This window comes from Natrix helvetica (assembly GCF_964273705.1).
Source record: "Natrix helvetica genome assembly, chromosome: 1".
Taxonomy (NCBI): domain Eukaryota; kingdom Metazoa; phylum Chordata; class Lepidosauria; order Squamata; family Natricidae; genus Natrix; species Natrix helvetica.
The window spans coordinates 162,770,375-162,784,934 of record NC_138548.1 but is presented as its reverse complement, the minus strand read 5'-3'; the positions used below and the strand labels follow the sequence as shown (position 1 = coordinate 162,784,934).

At 41.2% G+C, this 14,560-nt stretch overlaps 1 protein-coding gene across 1 annotated transcript in view; it reads right to left on the bottom strand.

Annotated features, from left to right (window-relative positions):
* The window catches only part of PPIG (peptidylprolyl isomerase G), a 34,765-nt gene extending 20,538 nt beyond the window's left edge, over positions 1-14,227 (bottom strand). Inside the window, exons 1-4 of the mRNA XM_081936173.1 lie at positions 14,069-14,227; positions 6,674-6,752; positions 4,221-4,295; positions 695-802 (exon numbers count right to left, since the gene is read on the bottom strand). Of these exons, the coding sequence (XP_081792299.1) occupies positions 695-802; positions 4,221-4,295; positions 6,674-6,734 (244 nt within the window). The 5' untranslated portion in view covers positions 6,735-6,752; positions 14,069-14,227. The remainder of the gene's footprint in view (positions 1-694; positions 803-4,220; positions 4,296-6,673; positions 6,753-14,068) is intronic.
* Between the last annotated feature and the right edge of the window lie 333 nt (positions 14,228-14,560).

The following is a 14,560-nucleotide window of genomic DNA, read 5'->3' as shown; positions in this document are numbered from 1 at the left end:
ATATAGGTAGTTCAGGATTAAACTGTGGAATCCTTAGTGTTCTCTGAGCTTGATTATTTGTTTGTTGACATTTTAGTACCTGAACTGGGTAACATCATCAGTGCTAGTGAGTAGGGAGCTTGCTCCCTATTTAGATACAGTAACTTGCCCTGCCAGTGTTGATGGAGATGTGGTTTTCTTCTTGGCAGTTCTTTGATTAAGGTATAGCTCTCTGCTAGATTGTTTGTCTGGTGTTAATCAATGCTTATCCAGACATTGGCACCAAGGGTCTTGGAATTGATACCAAAGAATCCAGAAACTTTAAAATATTTATATTCAGACTGAATAGCTTTATACACAATATTGTTATGGAAGAAGTAACAGAAAACAAGCCTGTTATTTTCCTATCCATCTAGGTCATTTAAAATGGACATTAATGAACCAGAATGAGAGAGTTCTGAACTTTCTTATATTTTTACAAATGAATTCAGATTTTTTTTAAGAAGGAAAAAATGGCAATATTTTAGTAACAACTTTAGCAAAGTACTTTGTTTGAAACTATCATAGAAGTTAATTCCTAAACCTTTGCAGGAGACTATCATCATAAGGGGTTTTTTCCCACAAAAAATAGACATCAAAATTATTTAAATATTATAAAATGTGTATTTACATTTGAACAATTACAGGCAATAATTTGGAACAAGTAATGTCATACCTTCACTGAAGTCACCACCTTGGATCATGAAATCTTTCACAACTCTATGAAATAAACAACTTTTGTAATGAAGTGGTTTCTGTGTTGATTTTCCAATACCTTTTTCACCTACAAAGAAATCGTTTAATGCACATTAAACTTTAGTGACAGAATCTCACACAATGAAATACAAGTAAAATTGTAAATCAGCTTTTGGTTGTTTTTTTAAAACTCTAAATACTAAGCCACTAAAAGAAAAAAAAGGCCATACAATACTAATAATAGTAAAAAGGAATGTGAAATATTTCTATATAATAGGCAAAATCCACAGAACTGTACCCATTTGTTAATTCATACAGGTAGTCCTCATTTAGCAATTACAATTGGTTACAATGAAATAGTCCCTAAGCAAACAACATGATATAGAGAGAAAAAGGAAGGGGGACTGCGAAGATTACTGGATGCTGCTATCTCATTTATATAGTTGCCTTGTGCAGCAATGCCAGTGTTACTCTCATTTTGACATGTACTGTTGTCAGGTGCAGAAATTTGAACCTAAAGGTATGCATTGGTTAGAAAATAATTTTAATGCCATTTATTCCCATTGTATTTGTAAACAGTTGCTATCTGAGGCAGTTACAAATGAGGGCTACCTGCATAATAAAGTGGTCTGAAACATCGGTTAACTTATCAAATGTAAGGCATCACTTATTCAAGGATAGACTTGTTTGCATTTTGTTTGAGATAAAGGCAACCTGGCTGTAGAGTGCTAAAGAAATAGGACGAAAAAAGTTATAGTTGGTTTTTTTCTGTATGTCTCAGAATGAAAGAGTAGATCCGTATACTCTGTATTTAAGTCGCCCTCGAGTTACAATCATTTGTTCAGCAACGTGTGAGTGAAGGATGGAAGATATTATGATAACATATGGGCAAGTGTCTTCTCTAAATGAAACTCAAGAGTTAGTCAGAATTGAGATTCTGTTTCCGGTTTCTAAGAGATTCTGTTTCCGGTTTCTGAGATTCTGTTTCTGGTTTCTGAGGACGACGGACATGTCGTCCGCCGTTCGCCGTCTTGGTGGGCTCCCCTTGATCTAGGGGGGAGCACAGGGTGCCTCGTAGGCGCGTCCTGCCGAGGGGGCGGCTTGCTGGAGCCCCCTGGAGCGGCCGCGGCCGCAGGGGGGCTTCCAGATTTGCCCTAGGAGCCGGGAGGCGTAGGGGGTGCGCAGCGGAGCCAACATGCCCGCGCGCGCCTTCGTCCTGAGGAGATTGGAAGAAACTCTACACAGGAAGGCTACAGCTGAAATGCGGTGAGGGGGGGGGTTCCCCCGGGGTCTCTTTTTTTCTGATTAAATAAGCAGATAAGGATCAGCAGCTTTCTTAAGATTCTTCGATCTTGGAAAAGTGTTAACATTGGAGAGGGGGTTCCCCCCCCTCGGAAAAGCGGCTTTACACGATCTCACTCTCGGAGGAGAGAGAGAGAATTGCGGAAAAAAAACCCTTTTTATATTCACTTCTTTCAACCAATGGGACAATGACTTTCTAGAGCAATTGCGAAAGGAAGAATGTGAGCTGACTTTATAAACTATGCATGGAAACTTTTTGAACTGTTGTTCTCTGATCCTCTGGGATGGCTGAGCCAAAATGGCTTTTCTTCCCCCGTTTCTATTACCTTTATAAATGAACTGTCTCTTTTAAAAAATTTTCTGGGTTGGAATTATTATACCCCAGTGAATCCTAGAGGCATCTCTTCTTATAATTTTCCTTGGACTGGAAAAAATTGATCTCAGCTGGTGTGGAGCTGTATTGAAAGATTAATATCCCACATTGGATTTTGCCTGCCTGCCAATCTTGCCTGACGGTGCATTTCTACAGATGCCATTTTTTTGTCTAGACTTTGTTTAACTTTCTCTGAACTTTGTGATGCCTGCTAAGAAGCCCCCCCCCCAAACCGGCTTATGCCCCAACATCTTCTGTCTCAAGTCCTGTTCCCCAACAAACACAACTATCTTCTTTCTTACAAACTAAAGCTTCTGAGGGGGGACAGCTGTCGCAAGAAATGTTTCAACAAATGTTCCAGACGATCATAAAGGGACAGGATGAAATTAAAAAGCAGTTGGTGGACTTAAATGAACAACTCAGAGAAAATCAACAACAAACGTCACAAAATAGAAAGAAGATAGACGTTCTGGAGGAGAATGCTGTGGGGATGAGAGAGGAGGTGAAGGCGCTACAAAAAGAAAATACTGGAATTGAAAATTATATCAAAAAAATGGAATTTGAAAGGATGTCTTTCTTTCTTAGATTTCAAAATGTACCTGAAACGGATGGTGAAGATTTGAGGGAGACTATGATAACAATGTTAGCAGACTATATTAAAAGAGATAAACAACAGTTAGGGTGGGATGTTGACTTGACATATAGAATTAACTCAGCATATGCTAGAACACACAATGTTCCAAGGGAAGTCCATGTCAAATTTTTTAGAAAGACTACAAGAGATGAGATTCTGAGGGTTCAAAGGGGGGAATCTTTAAGATATAAGGATAAAGAAATAACCATCTTGAAACAGATACCAAAGAAAGTAAGATAAGAGGAAAACAATTTCCTCTTTAGCTAAAAAATTGTATGAAAAGAATATCTGGTTCAGATGGCTATTACCAGAAGGTCTGTTGATTTTCTGGGAGGGTGGTAGAGTGAGAATTAATACAGTGACGGAGGCGGAAGACTTCATGGAAAAACACAAGACTCTCCTAGACAAAACAAGAGACAGTACACAAGATATGAAAGGGGGAGGGGCCATGGCTCTGCCAGCAGACAGAGGAGAGGAGGCAGCAATGAAACTTAGGTCACAGAAATGAACTGAAACTACATTGCAATTGTTGATACAATGAAATGGTTAGAAGTGATACAAAGTAAATGATTGAAGATGTTAAAGAATTTGAGGTAAATTTTTACTGCTAATATGTATGTAATAATGATATTTTGATATATATAAAAGTAAGAGAGATATATGAGATCAGGGGGGAGCACCACCTTCCGTATGATGCAGCTGTCAATTTTTTTCTCCATACTTATGTACCCTTTCCCCCAAAATATTTGTAAAAACTAATAAAAACTTTTTTCAAAAAAAAAAAGTTAGTCAGAATTAACAAAATTCCTCCAATGACAGTGGAGAATTTTTTTCAGACTTAGAATCATTCAGTTTTCCCTGTCTTTCTGACTATAGAAAGAAAACTAAGAATTCTCTGAAAACTTTAACTAATCTAAGTAGTTTCACATTTCAATGTCGGAGCCATCGTGACCATGTTTTTAAATTACTAAAGTGTATGACATTTAACAGATAGTCATTAAAGCATTTTCTGTATGAATTAATACTAAAATACTTCAAAATAGATCATAAACAAATATATTTATACTTATCAAGTTTAAGATAAATGTGTAACATTGTTAGATTTTTTTGCATCTTGTGACATTACTCTTAAGAGCAATTAAATCAGCATTAGATTTATATAGTAAATTATGTAAGTAAGGGAAAATATCTACAAACCTGTACAAAGGCAGCGAAAGTTCTCACATGTCTTTGGGCAAACATCTGAAAATAATTCAAAGACAACTCTTCCAGCTAAAATTAAGAGAAAAAATCATTACATTTATATTAACTAACTTTAAGAACGCAAGCTTGCATACATGGAAATAAATATAAACCAATATACAAATATAAACTTATTCTAAATCAGTTTACCTATGCATTTTTAGATAGGCTCAACATTTAACCAAACACAGGTAAGAGCCTATTTACGGACCTACCTTGTGGCATTGAGAGCGGCCAAACGTAGACATTGTGCCGATCTTATTGCGTCTGCGGATAACCGCCCTGCTGCCCTGTTTACGGTGACCCGCTCCCTCTTGGTGCAAGAGACGCGGGGGGCACCCTTACAGGGAAGAGCAGAGGAGTTTGGAGAATATCTGCAGAACAAAGTCGCTCAGATCCGAAGCGGATGGGCCCCCTCCAGTGGTCTGGACGGGCCGTCAACAGCGAGTCTTGTGAGTCCACTCTGGGAGGAGTTTGACTCTGTTGCCCCCGAGGATTTGGACAGGTTGCGTGGACGGCTGCGACCCACCACATGTTCATTGGACCCGTGTCCCTCCTGGCTGGTACTGGCATCCTGGGAGGTGACACGAGGCTGGCTTCTGGGCCTGGTGAATGCCTCGTTGGGTGAGGGATCCTTACCAACTGCCTTGAAAGAGGCGGTGGTGAGGCCCTTACTCAAGAGGCCTTCACTTGACCCAATGGAGCTAGCTAATTATCGTCCAGTCTCCAACCTTCCCTTTCTGGCGAAGGTTGTTGAGAATGTGGTGGCACAGCAATTTCCACGTCACCTCGATGAATCCGACTATCTAGACCCACGCCAGTCCGGCTTCCGACCCGGGCACAGCACAGAGACAGCCTTGATCGCGGTTGATGATCTCTGGAGGGCCAGAGATAGAGGTTGTTCCTCTATCCTGGTCCTATTAGATCTCTCAGCGGCTTTTGATACCATCGACCATGGTATCCTACTGCGCCGGCTGGAGGGGATGGGAGTCGGAGGCACCGTTCTACGGTGGTTCGGCTCTTACCTCTCCGGCCGGATGCAATATGTGTTGACAGGGGGGCAGAGATCGACCCTGAGGCCACTCTCTTGTGGAGTGCCGCAGGGATCGGTCCTCTCGCCCCTTCTGTTCAATGCATATGTGAAGCCGCTGGGCGAGATCATCCGTGGTTTTGGGGTTGAATACCATCTGTACGCTGATGATACCCAGCTGTACATTTCAACCCCAAGCCACCCCAACGAGGCTGTCAAAGTGATGTCCCGGTGCTTGGAAGCCGTCGGGGTCTGGATGGGGGACAACAGACTCAAACTCAACCCCTCCAAGACTGAGTGGCTGTGGCTACCGGCACCTCGGTTCAGCCAGCTGACTCCATCGCTGGCAATAGGGGACGAGCAATTGCCCCCTGTGGAATGGGCGTGCAATTTGGGCGTCCTCCTAGATGCCCGGCTGTCAATGGATGACCATGTGGCAGCCGTGGCAAGGGGGGCGTTCCATCAGGTTCGCCTGGTGCGCCAATTGCGCCCCCTACTGGACCGGGATGCCCTACGCACAGTCACTCATGCGCTGGTGACGTCTCGCCTAGACTACTGTAATGCTCTCTACATGGGGCTTCCCTTGGGACGCGCCCGGAGACTGCAGCTAGTCCAGAATGCAGCCGCGCGGGTTGTCATGGGGAGTTCCAGATACTCCCACGTAACACCACTCCTGCGCGAGCTGCACTGGCTGCCTGTGGTTTTTCGGGTGCGTTTCAAGGTTCTGATTACCATCTTTAAAGCGCTCCATGGCACAGGACCTAGTTACTTGCGGGATCGCATCCTCCCACATACATCCCTGCGGCCAATCCGCTCTCACAGGGAGGGGCTTCTCCAGGTGCCGTCCACTAGGCAATGCCAGCGGGCGGCGCCAAGGAATAGGGCCTTCTCTGTGATGGGCCCAACCCTCTGGAATGACCTCCCCCCCGATATTAGAACCATCACGGACTTCCGCTCCTTCCGACAAAAATTGAAGACTCACCTGTTTCGATTAGCTGGCCTGGCATAATTATAACTGTTACAACTGTTACCTCCTGGAAATATACTCTCAACTGGAATTTTAAGGGTACTGTTTTAAATCTAATTGATTTTAGGGCTTTTAGAGCCATATTCATATTCTTCTGTACAGTTCTTTTAATTTTTTAACCTCCTCCATATGTATATGTATATTTATATTTGTATTTATTATCTGTTATTTGCTGTGTGGACTGTACACCACCCCGAGTCCTTTTTGGGAGAGGGGGCGGTCTAGAAGTGCGAAGAATAAATAAATAAATAAATAAATAAATAAATAAATAAATAAATAAATAAATAATAAATAAATAAATAAATAAATAAATAAATAAATAAATAAATAAATTGAAACCAGCAGTCTTACCAGGGGTATTATTGATGCCTATGTCAAAAAAACAACGAGGTCTTTGTGTTTTCACTCCCATGGCTTTAGAATGCTATATCTGAAATAAAAATAGAGATTGTAAGGATATTTGATTATAGCATACTAATTCATTTATTTATTAAATGTATTGGCTGCCCATCTTACTACAGGGTAACTGTAGAGTTACTACTACTAATAATAGGCATGATATTACAAAGCTTTATTATTTCATGCAGAGAAAAATATATACATATAGACAACAACATTGCATCGAAAATATTTTGGTTGGATTATTTTTATGGGTTCTAAAATGAACACAATACTTAGTATTTATTTTTAGGAATAACCATATTAGACTAGTCCAAACTGTGTTAACAATCAACTTCCAATTCCTTATGAGTTTGTCCTCTTAACATTGGGGAAGAAAAGCAGAACAGTGATACACTAAGCAGTGAACACATTACTACTGTATGACCTTTTCCTTCCACCTCTCCTTTACCAGATTTACCACTCCCTTACAATTTATTCCAGATATACCAAAAGGTGGTAAGGCAGACAGGATGAAAGAACCATTCAACAATGCAAAGTAATTACGTTTCTATAAAATATTTTATTTTTAAAAAAGTATTGATAATGCCCCATTTCAAAAAATCTGAAAATAATACATCCCAACCAAGTCATTCTGGTTTGTTTATTACAATATTAATCTATAAAATTATATATGAATGCAAATTCTGGTTTGGATTTGCAATAAGTGATGGCTAACATTACATAAATGTAGAGAAGGGAATATATGCAAATGGATAGCGTTACACCAATCCTCCCTTACAAAGGCACGAAGTAAATTAATTTTTTGCACAATTATGAATCCAGAAAAGACTTTTAGAATCTGACAGTTGAAAGGTGAGTTCTCCTATTTCATCTATCACTGTTCACACTAGTGTATACCCTTTCTGAAATATTGAAAAACAGGTGGAACTGATTAATATCTAATGGTTCTTCTACTTGGTATTGTTTCATATATGACAGGACAAACACTGATGAGGCAGCATATGCCAAAACATGGAGAATTGACAAAGTTTCAGGTTAAAGCTACAAACAGAAAATAAATAATGTCTGAATGTTAATTTCATTTTTCACAATTTCACTTCTTGCATAATATAAAGCCGATATTTGATAAGCATATTGATACATTTATTGAATGCAAACTATAAATTACTTCATCCATCAAAATATGTTCCTTTTACGAAGAACTTGTCTATAAATTAGAAGTTCCTTAATTTTTCTGCAACTTAAAATTAGTGTATTTCAAATCAGTATTATTCTAGTTACATCAAAATTTCCAGTATTCTCTAAATCATGATAGAAACACTATCAATGTGAAGAAAAAAGGTCAAAGAATTAAGTATAGTACTCCACAGTGCTTTCTCTTTTGAACTTCCAAATCCTACATTTTCAAGTGTCCTATTCAAGAGAGCTAAAAACTATGTCTGATTAGGTATTCCATATAATTCCCAATGCCTTATGTAACTGCAAACACATGAAATAGAAATGGATACAGTATACAACTTACAGTCAACTTACAACTATTCGTTTAGCGACCATTCAATATTACAACGGTACTGAAAAAAGTGACTTATAAACATTTTTCCCCATGTATGACCATTGCAACATCTCCATGGTCATGTGATCAAATTTTGGGCACTTGGCAACTGGCATATATTTATGGCAGCTGCAGTATCCTGGGGACATGTGATTCACCATTTGTAATCTTCCCAGCTGGCTTCTGATAAGCAAAGTCAATGGGGGAAGCCAAATTTATTTAACAATTGCATAATTCACTTAACGAAGTCAGCAATTTGCTTAACAATTGTGGCAAGAATGGTTGTAAAATGGGGCACAATTCATTTAACCTGTCTTGCTTAGCAACATAAATTTTGGGCTCAATTGTGGCTATAAGTCGAGGGCTACCTGCATTTGCTTTCTCATTGTCATTTTTTTATTATTCAAATTTATATACTCATTCTTTCTCATATATGTGACTCTTGGCAGCTAACAAGCAATTAAAACAAATATAACAAAAAAGAGTAATATTATATATACAACAATTTGAAAACAAGAAAAAATATGAAAGCATATAAAAACCATGACAGAATATATAAAACAACCAAGGCAATGCCATTCATCAAAATGTTTACTATAGTCACGGTACCAGTACCACCACACTCCTGGCTCCCCATGCCCAGGGTCTTCAGGGCTTTGTGAAAAGTCAGCAAGGTAAGGGTGGGGGAAGCATGTTCCACAGGGCAGGTGCCACAAGAGAGGCTCTCTTCCTAGGTCCTGCCAGACAATGCTATAGCTCAGTGATGGCGAACCTTTTTTGGCTCGCGTGCCACAAGTGGGGGGAGTGCAGGGGGGTCGAATGCGGGTGTGCCGCACCCATAATGCAACGCACGACCCCTCCAGTGCGCATGCGCGCACAACGTGCAACCCCCCCCATTTTTACATGCTTTTTTCGTCCTCCCCAGGCTCCAGGGGCTTCATAGGAGCCTGGGGAGGGCGAAAAGAGCCTCCTCCGACCCCCCCGAGGCCCTCCGGAGGCTTCAGGGACCGTCCAGAGGCTTCCCTGAAGCCTTCGGAGCGTTTAAAACCACCCTCCAAGCAAACCGGAAGTGACCTCCGGGTTGCTCAGAGGGTGGTTTTAAGCGCTCCGAAGGCATCAGGGAAGCCTTCGGACGGTCCCTGAAGCCTTCGGAGCGCTTAAAACCACCCTCCGAGCAAACTGGAAGTGACTTCCGGGTTGCTCGGAGGGTTGTTTTAAGCGCTCCGAAGGCATCAGGGAAGCCTCAGACGGTCCCTGAAGCCTTCAGAGCGCTTAAAACCACCCTCCGAGCAAACTGGAAGTGACTTCCGGGTTGCTCGGAGGGTCGTTTTAAGCGCTCCGAAGGCATCAGGGAAGCCTCGGACGGTCCCTGAAGCCTTCGGAACGCTTAAAACAACCCTCCGAGCAACCCGGAAGTCACTTCCGGTTTGCTCGGAGGGTGGTTTTAAGTGTTCCGAAGGCTTCAGGGACGGTCCCTGAAGCCTCTGGGGGGGGGGAGGCTCTTTTCGCCCTCCCCAGGCTCCTATAAAGCCTCTGGAGCCTGCGGAAGGCGAAAAATAGCTTTTAAAAAGGTGAACTCAGGTGGCCAGTGCACGCATGCGGGCTGGCCAGCGGACAGGGCAACGCCTCGCGTGCCCTGACAAATGGCTCTGCGTGCCACTTGTGGCACGCGTGCCATAGGTTCGCCATCACTGCTATAGCTGATGGGACATGCAATATGCCCCTCTTCCTAGACTGGATGGGGTGAATAGATGTAATTGCGGAGAGACAGTCCATCAAGTAACCTGATCCCATGCCTTTTTTACATAGAAGCCAAACTAGACAATATTTTAAAGGTCAGGATATACTTGTTTATATGCACAATTTCTCCTAATACTATATAGCAGAGGTCTTTAAACTTGGCAACTTTAAGACTTGTGGAGTTCAACTCCCTGAATTCTCCAGCCAGCATAGCTGCCTCCAGAATTCTGGGACATGAAGTCCACAAGTCTTAAAGTTGCCAAGTTTCAGGACCCCTATATGGACTTGAATGAAAACTAAGTTTAATCCCAAACCATTTGTTTTAGGGTATGGGTGTCAAACTCATAGTATCATGTTGCCATCACATGACGTATAGCGATGTTTTCCCCTTCGCGGAGCTAGGATGGGCGTGACCTGCATATGACGCAGCCGGCCTACGGGCTGCCAGTTTGACAGATCTGCTTCAGGCTTCATGGCATGAAGGAAAAGGTTTTCTGTCTAACTTCCAGTAGTAAAAAGCTTGAAAATTTAGGCTCATAACCCCCCCCCCCTTTTTTTGTTTGTTAAATCCGGTATCTATTACCAACTTTCATTGGCTAACAGTACCTCTGCTGGATCACAAAGAAAAAATCCTGTCTAGTCTTGTTTTTTATAGCAAATGATTAGAATCTTGATTAAACAAAGTGGAAGCAGGCATATCGAAAGGGACTTTAAAAAAATATTAACAGGCAAAGTGTGCAAATTTTGGTTTGAGTTTGGGGAGAAAATTTGTACATTTAATTTTCTGAAAGTTCCACTGCTGTAAATAATTGAGACCTTGTTAGCATAATATGTTATTTTACGTGCATTTAATAAGTCAGTACTCTTTAAGAAGCCAAATAAAAATAAGTGGTCTGTTTTTTGACAATAGAACTCCTTCCTCTGTCATTAGGGCAAAGCAAGTCATTAATTCCCTGGATGGTCAAAATGATGCTACTCATTCTTGTATATGTTTCTTGTGTTTCAGTTTAGGTAACATTCAATAAATAACTTTAAATTTTTATATGTAAGAAAGATTTCACAAAACGTTTGACATTTACAAAAAAAAGTTTTTCCCCTAATATTAGCCTGGAGTGGATTGATAAAAACACTTAGTATGGTTTAAATGTTCTCTACAACAAACAAAAGCTACTCCTATTTTTAAAGAATAATTGTTAAATATTTTAAATATGAAAGTGGCAACCTAATTTTATGATTTCTATATTTACCTTATAGCTATATTTTAACAGGAAAAAGTGAAATATTAAGTTCTAAATGCTCTAGCTCAGGAGTTTCAAACTCATAGAACACAGGCCAAATGTGGCCCTTCAAATAATTTTCTACAGCTGGCAACAGTACTTTAAAAATGAATAAGCCCAACATGGCATACATAGAAAGTGAAATCTATACCCAAAGGCAGCAATGCTCCCTTATTACTTTAATGGGTATTAACAAGTAAAGTGAGAGAGCAACCAAAATCATCAATCTGTTACCCTCCTATGCACAGAGTGAATGAAGCATGTCGTATTGTTTTGGGTCCCAGGTGAGCTGGCATCTTCTGGTTCTCTCCCTCATCTCATTTTATCTGACCAACTAATTTGTTTGCCAGACAACAGGCAAAGATGTACAAGACCATGGCATTTACTGGGTTTGTTGCAAATGTTGATGCCCACAACTCCAAGCTGAGAAGTGTGACTTAATACAAAACCTGGGCCTGACAGGCAGAGGGATGATTCAACTCCTAGCTTTGCACTAGCCAGGACTGTAGCCTGCTCTCCATTACTTGCCTTTTATTAGCACCCTCATATCACCATGTCTACTTCAGGTTTATTTCAGGTGGCTGGCTATGCCAACAATGGTACCTCCTGCCTGGGTGCCTCAGGTAGAAAAGAGGCTCAGTGACGGGACCCATGAAACCCAATGCAGAGTGATGACTCGAATCCAACTGTTAGGAAGTACCCTATCTTATTTTATAATGGGGTTCCTAGGACCCTTTGTGCAAAACTAGCTAACCACCATATACCAAGTTCCACCGGCAATAACAATCCAAACTGTCATTGCATTGCTATTACCATGGTTGAAATGACTAAAGTAGCTGAACAACACAGAGAATAAAAAGTACTGCAATCTCTCAACTGTTTTTATTTCTCTTTTCTGAATCATTTCTAGTATTACAATATTTTGTAATGGATGCTTATACATTATCCCAGTTGTGGCTGGTTATTTCATAAATGTATTTATTATATAATGTATTTACATTGAGTCTCATGTTTCATTTTATTGTTGCCAAAGTTAAAGTTTGCTTTAGGCTTTCCAAAATAACTTAGTATCACAAATTTAACTACCAAACCCAAAGCAATGGAATTGAAGGAAATCGCTTCTAATACAGCTTGCAATACAGTGATTCTTAAAACTATCAAAAAAAGAAAGAAAAAAGAAAAAAAATCCTTGGATCCAGAATGACAGATATATAGAATAATCCATTATGAAATGAACTTTCAATAAACATATCTTTAATTACAGGGTTCTTGAAGTCTCTCTTCTATTACCTAATTTTTTTGGGCAAAGCAAATTCCCAAGTACATCAGTTTTTGAATGCCTTATGAAAACAATTGTATCAAAGAACAAGTATTAAACAAATTCCTTAAAAATAGATTTAAGAAACCAACTGCAATAACCACTATAACAGATATTGGATATTTTTCCTGATTTCTTATGTTCGCCACCTTCTTATAAAGTAATAAAGCTAACATAAAAATCCAATAAATAATGTTGCATCAATAATCAAATCTGTAATTTTATTATTTATTTATTTATTTATTTATTCCCACACCTTATACTGAATATATATTTTTCACATGTTTAAGAAAAGGAAAACTGAGGCAGTAAGATCAAGAGCCAAATTTTGCTTTCAATTAGTTAATCCAAAGCAAAATGAGTCTGTGCCTTTTGGATGCTTCAAATTCCTGAATACACAAATGGTTACAACTGTAAAGCACAACATTGTGCTACTTCATCATCTCCTTATCCTTAAGAGTACACATCTTTATACATAATTTGTACATTTGAAAAAAAATCATTTTTTTTAATTTTCAAAACTATAGTATTGCAATGGTAAGCAACATATGAAGGAGATCTATTTTTCAAATAAAGTACTGATTTTGGAACATATGATAACTAATAGTTGGCAAGTTCCTGAAGTAGAGTGTGGGAAGATCAATACAAAAGGAATAACAACACAGAGCTGGAATATTTAAGCACATCCCACTTGGTGTAAATTGATTCATTTCGTTCTTGTCCTCTTCCCATTGTTAATTTCACTTCTTACCCTTTGCCTTTTTTTAAAAAAACCTTTTTTTACTATTCTGAACAATTGTCCCATTATCTGTCTTCTCTTTTTTCCCCAAGTTTTTTTTAAATGAGGAAACGGACTATTTTCTTTCATTGAAAAGACCGTTTCAATCAGCCTAGATTTATTTCTACAAATTGGAGGGAAAACAGGAGAAAAGAGGGGGGGAGAATAGCATTAATTTTGTTCATTGTAATACTTGCGAGAGAAGAAACGCGGGTTCTTGTCGTCGTCCCCCCTTTGCACAAGTTGCCCGAAACCAACCCTACAAATCACTATTAAAACCAGACACACACACACACACACGCCCCAGCTCTCCCTTCTCCCACCCATCCAAGGCCCTGTATTATATCCCTCAGCCATTCAAGGCGAAATTGCTTCTTCTCCTCCTTCCTCAACCTGTGGAGAGGGCGACGCTTCCCTCATCCGAGGCCTTCGGGATCAGCAACTGACTCTGAATGAGGGGGGGGGCTCTTCTCCCCGTTCACCCCCCCAACCCCGAGTCAGCGTGAGGCAGATTCAAACTGGAAGAGAGTGAGAGCCCTCCTCGCTTCCTCCTTTCTCTCCCGCCCGCTCCGCGCTTCTCCCGAGGGCCACCCTCCCTTCCCCCCCGCAAAAAAATATATATGCCTCCGGTCCCTCCGTATGGAGGCCGCTTGGCCGTGGAGCTCTTCTGGCCACTCACCCGGCCCTTCTCGCCGCGGCCCTTCAAACCTCTCTCCGGCCGCGCTCCTCACCACCTCGCCGCCGCCATGTTAGGATCTGGTGCAGACGGACTGCGTCAGTGGAGGAGGGGACGAAGCGGGAAACCCGGAGCGGCTGGAGGCTGGCGCGGGCAGAAAGGAGGGGAGCACGGGAGCGCGCGCGTGTATGTATGTGTGTGTGTGTGTCGACGTGCTGGAGGAGAGTCAGAGGCTCTGGCGGCAGTCATCCCGCCTGGCGCATCAGCAAGGCGGGCAATGAAGGCTCTTCAAGGTCCCCGCTCCGCAGCCGAGCCTTTTTTTAAAAAATCGCCCTCTTGGGAACGCTGCCCTTGGCGGGCTCCCGGCCTGGCTTGTCTCAGAATCGACGCCGAAGGAAGCGAAAGGATGCCCTTCGCTCGCCTTTCTGTTTCGGCGACTAGTGAACCTTATTCCCGGTGGCAGTTTTAAGAGGAGTGTTTCAAGGCGCCCCGTCC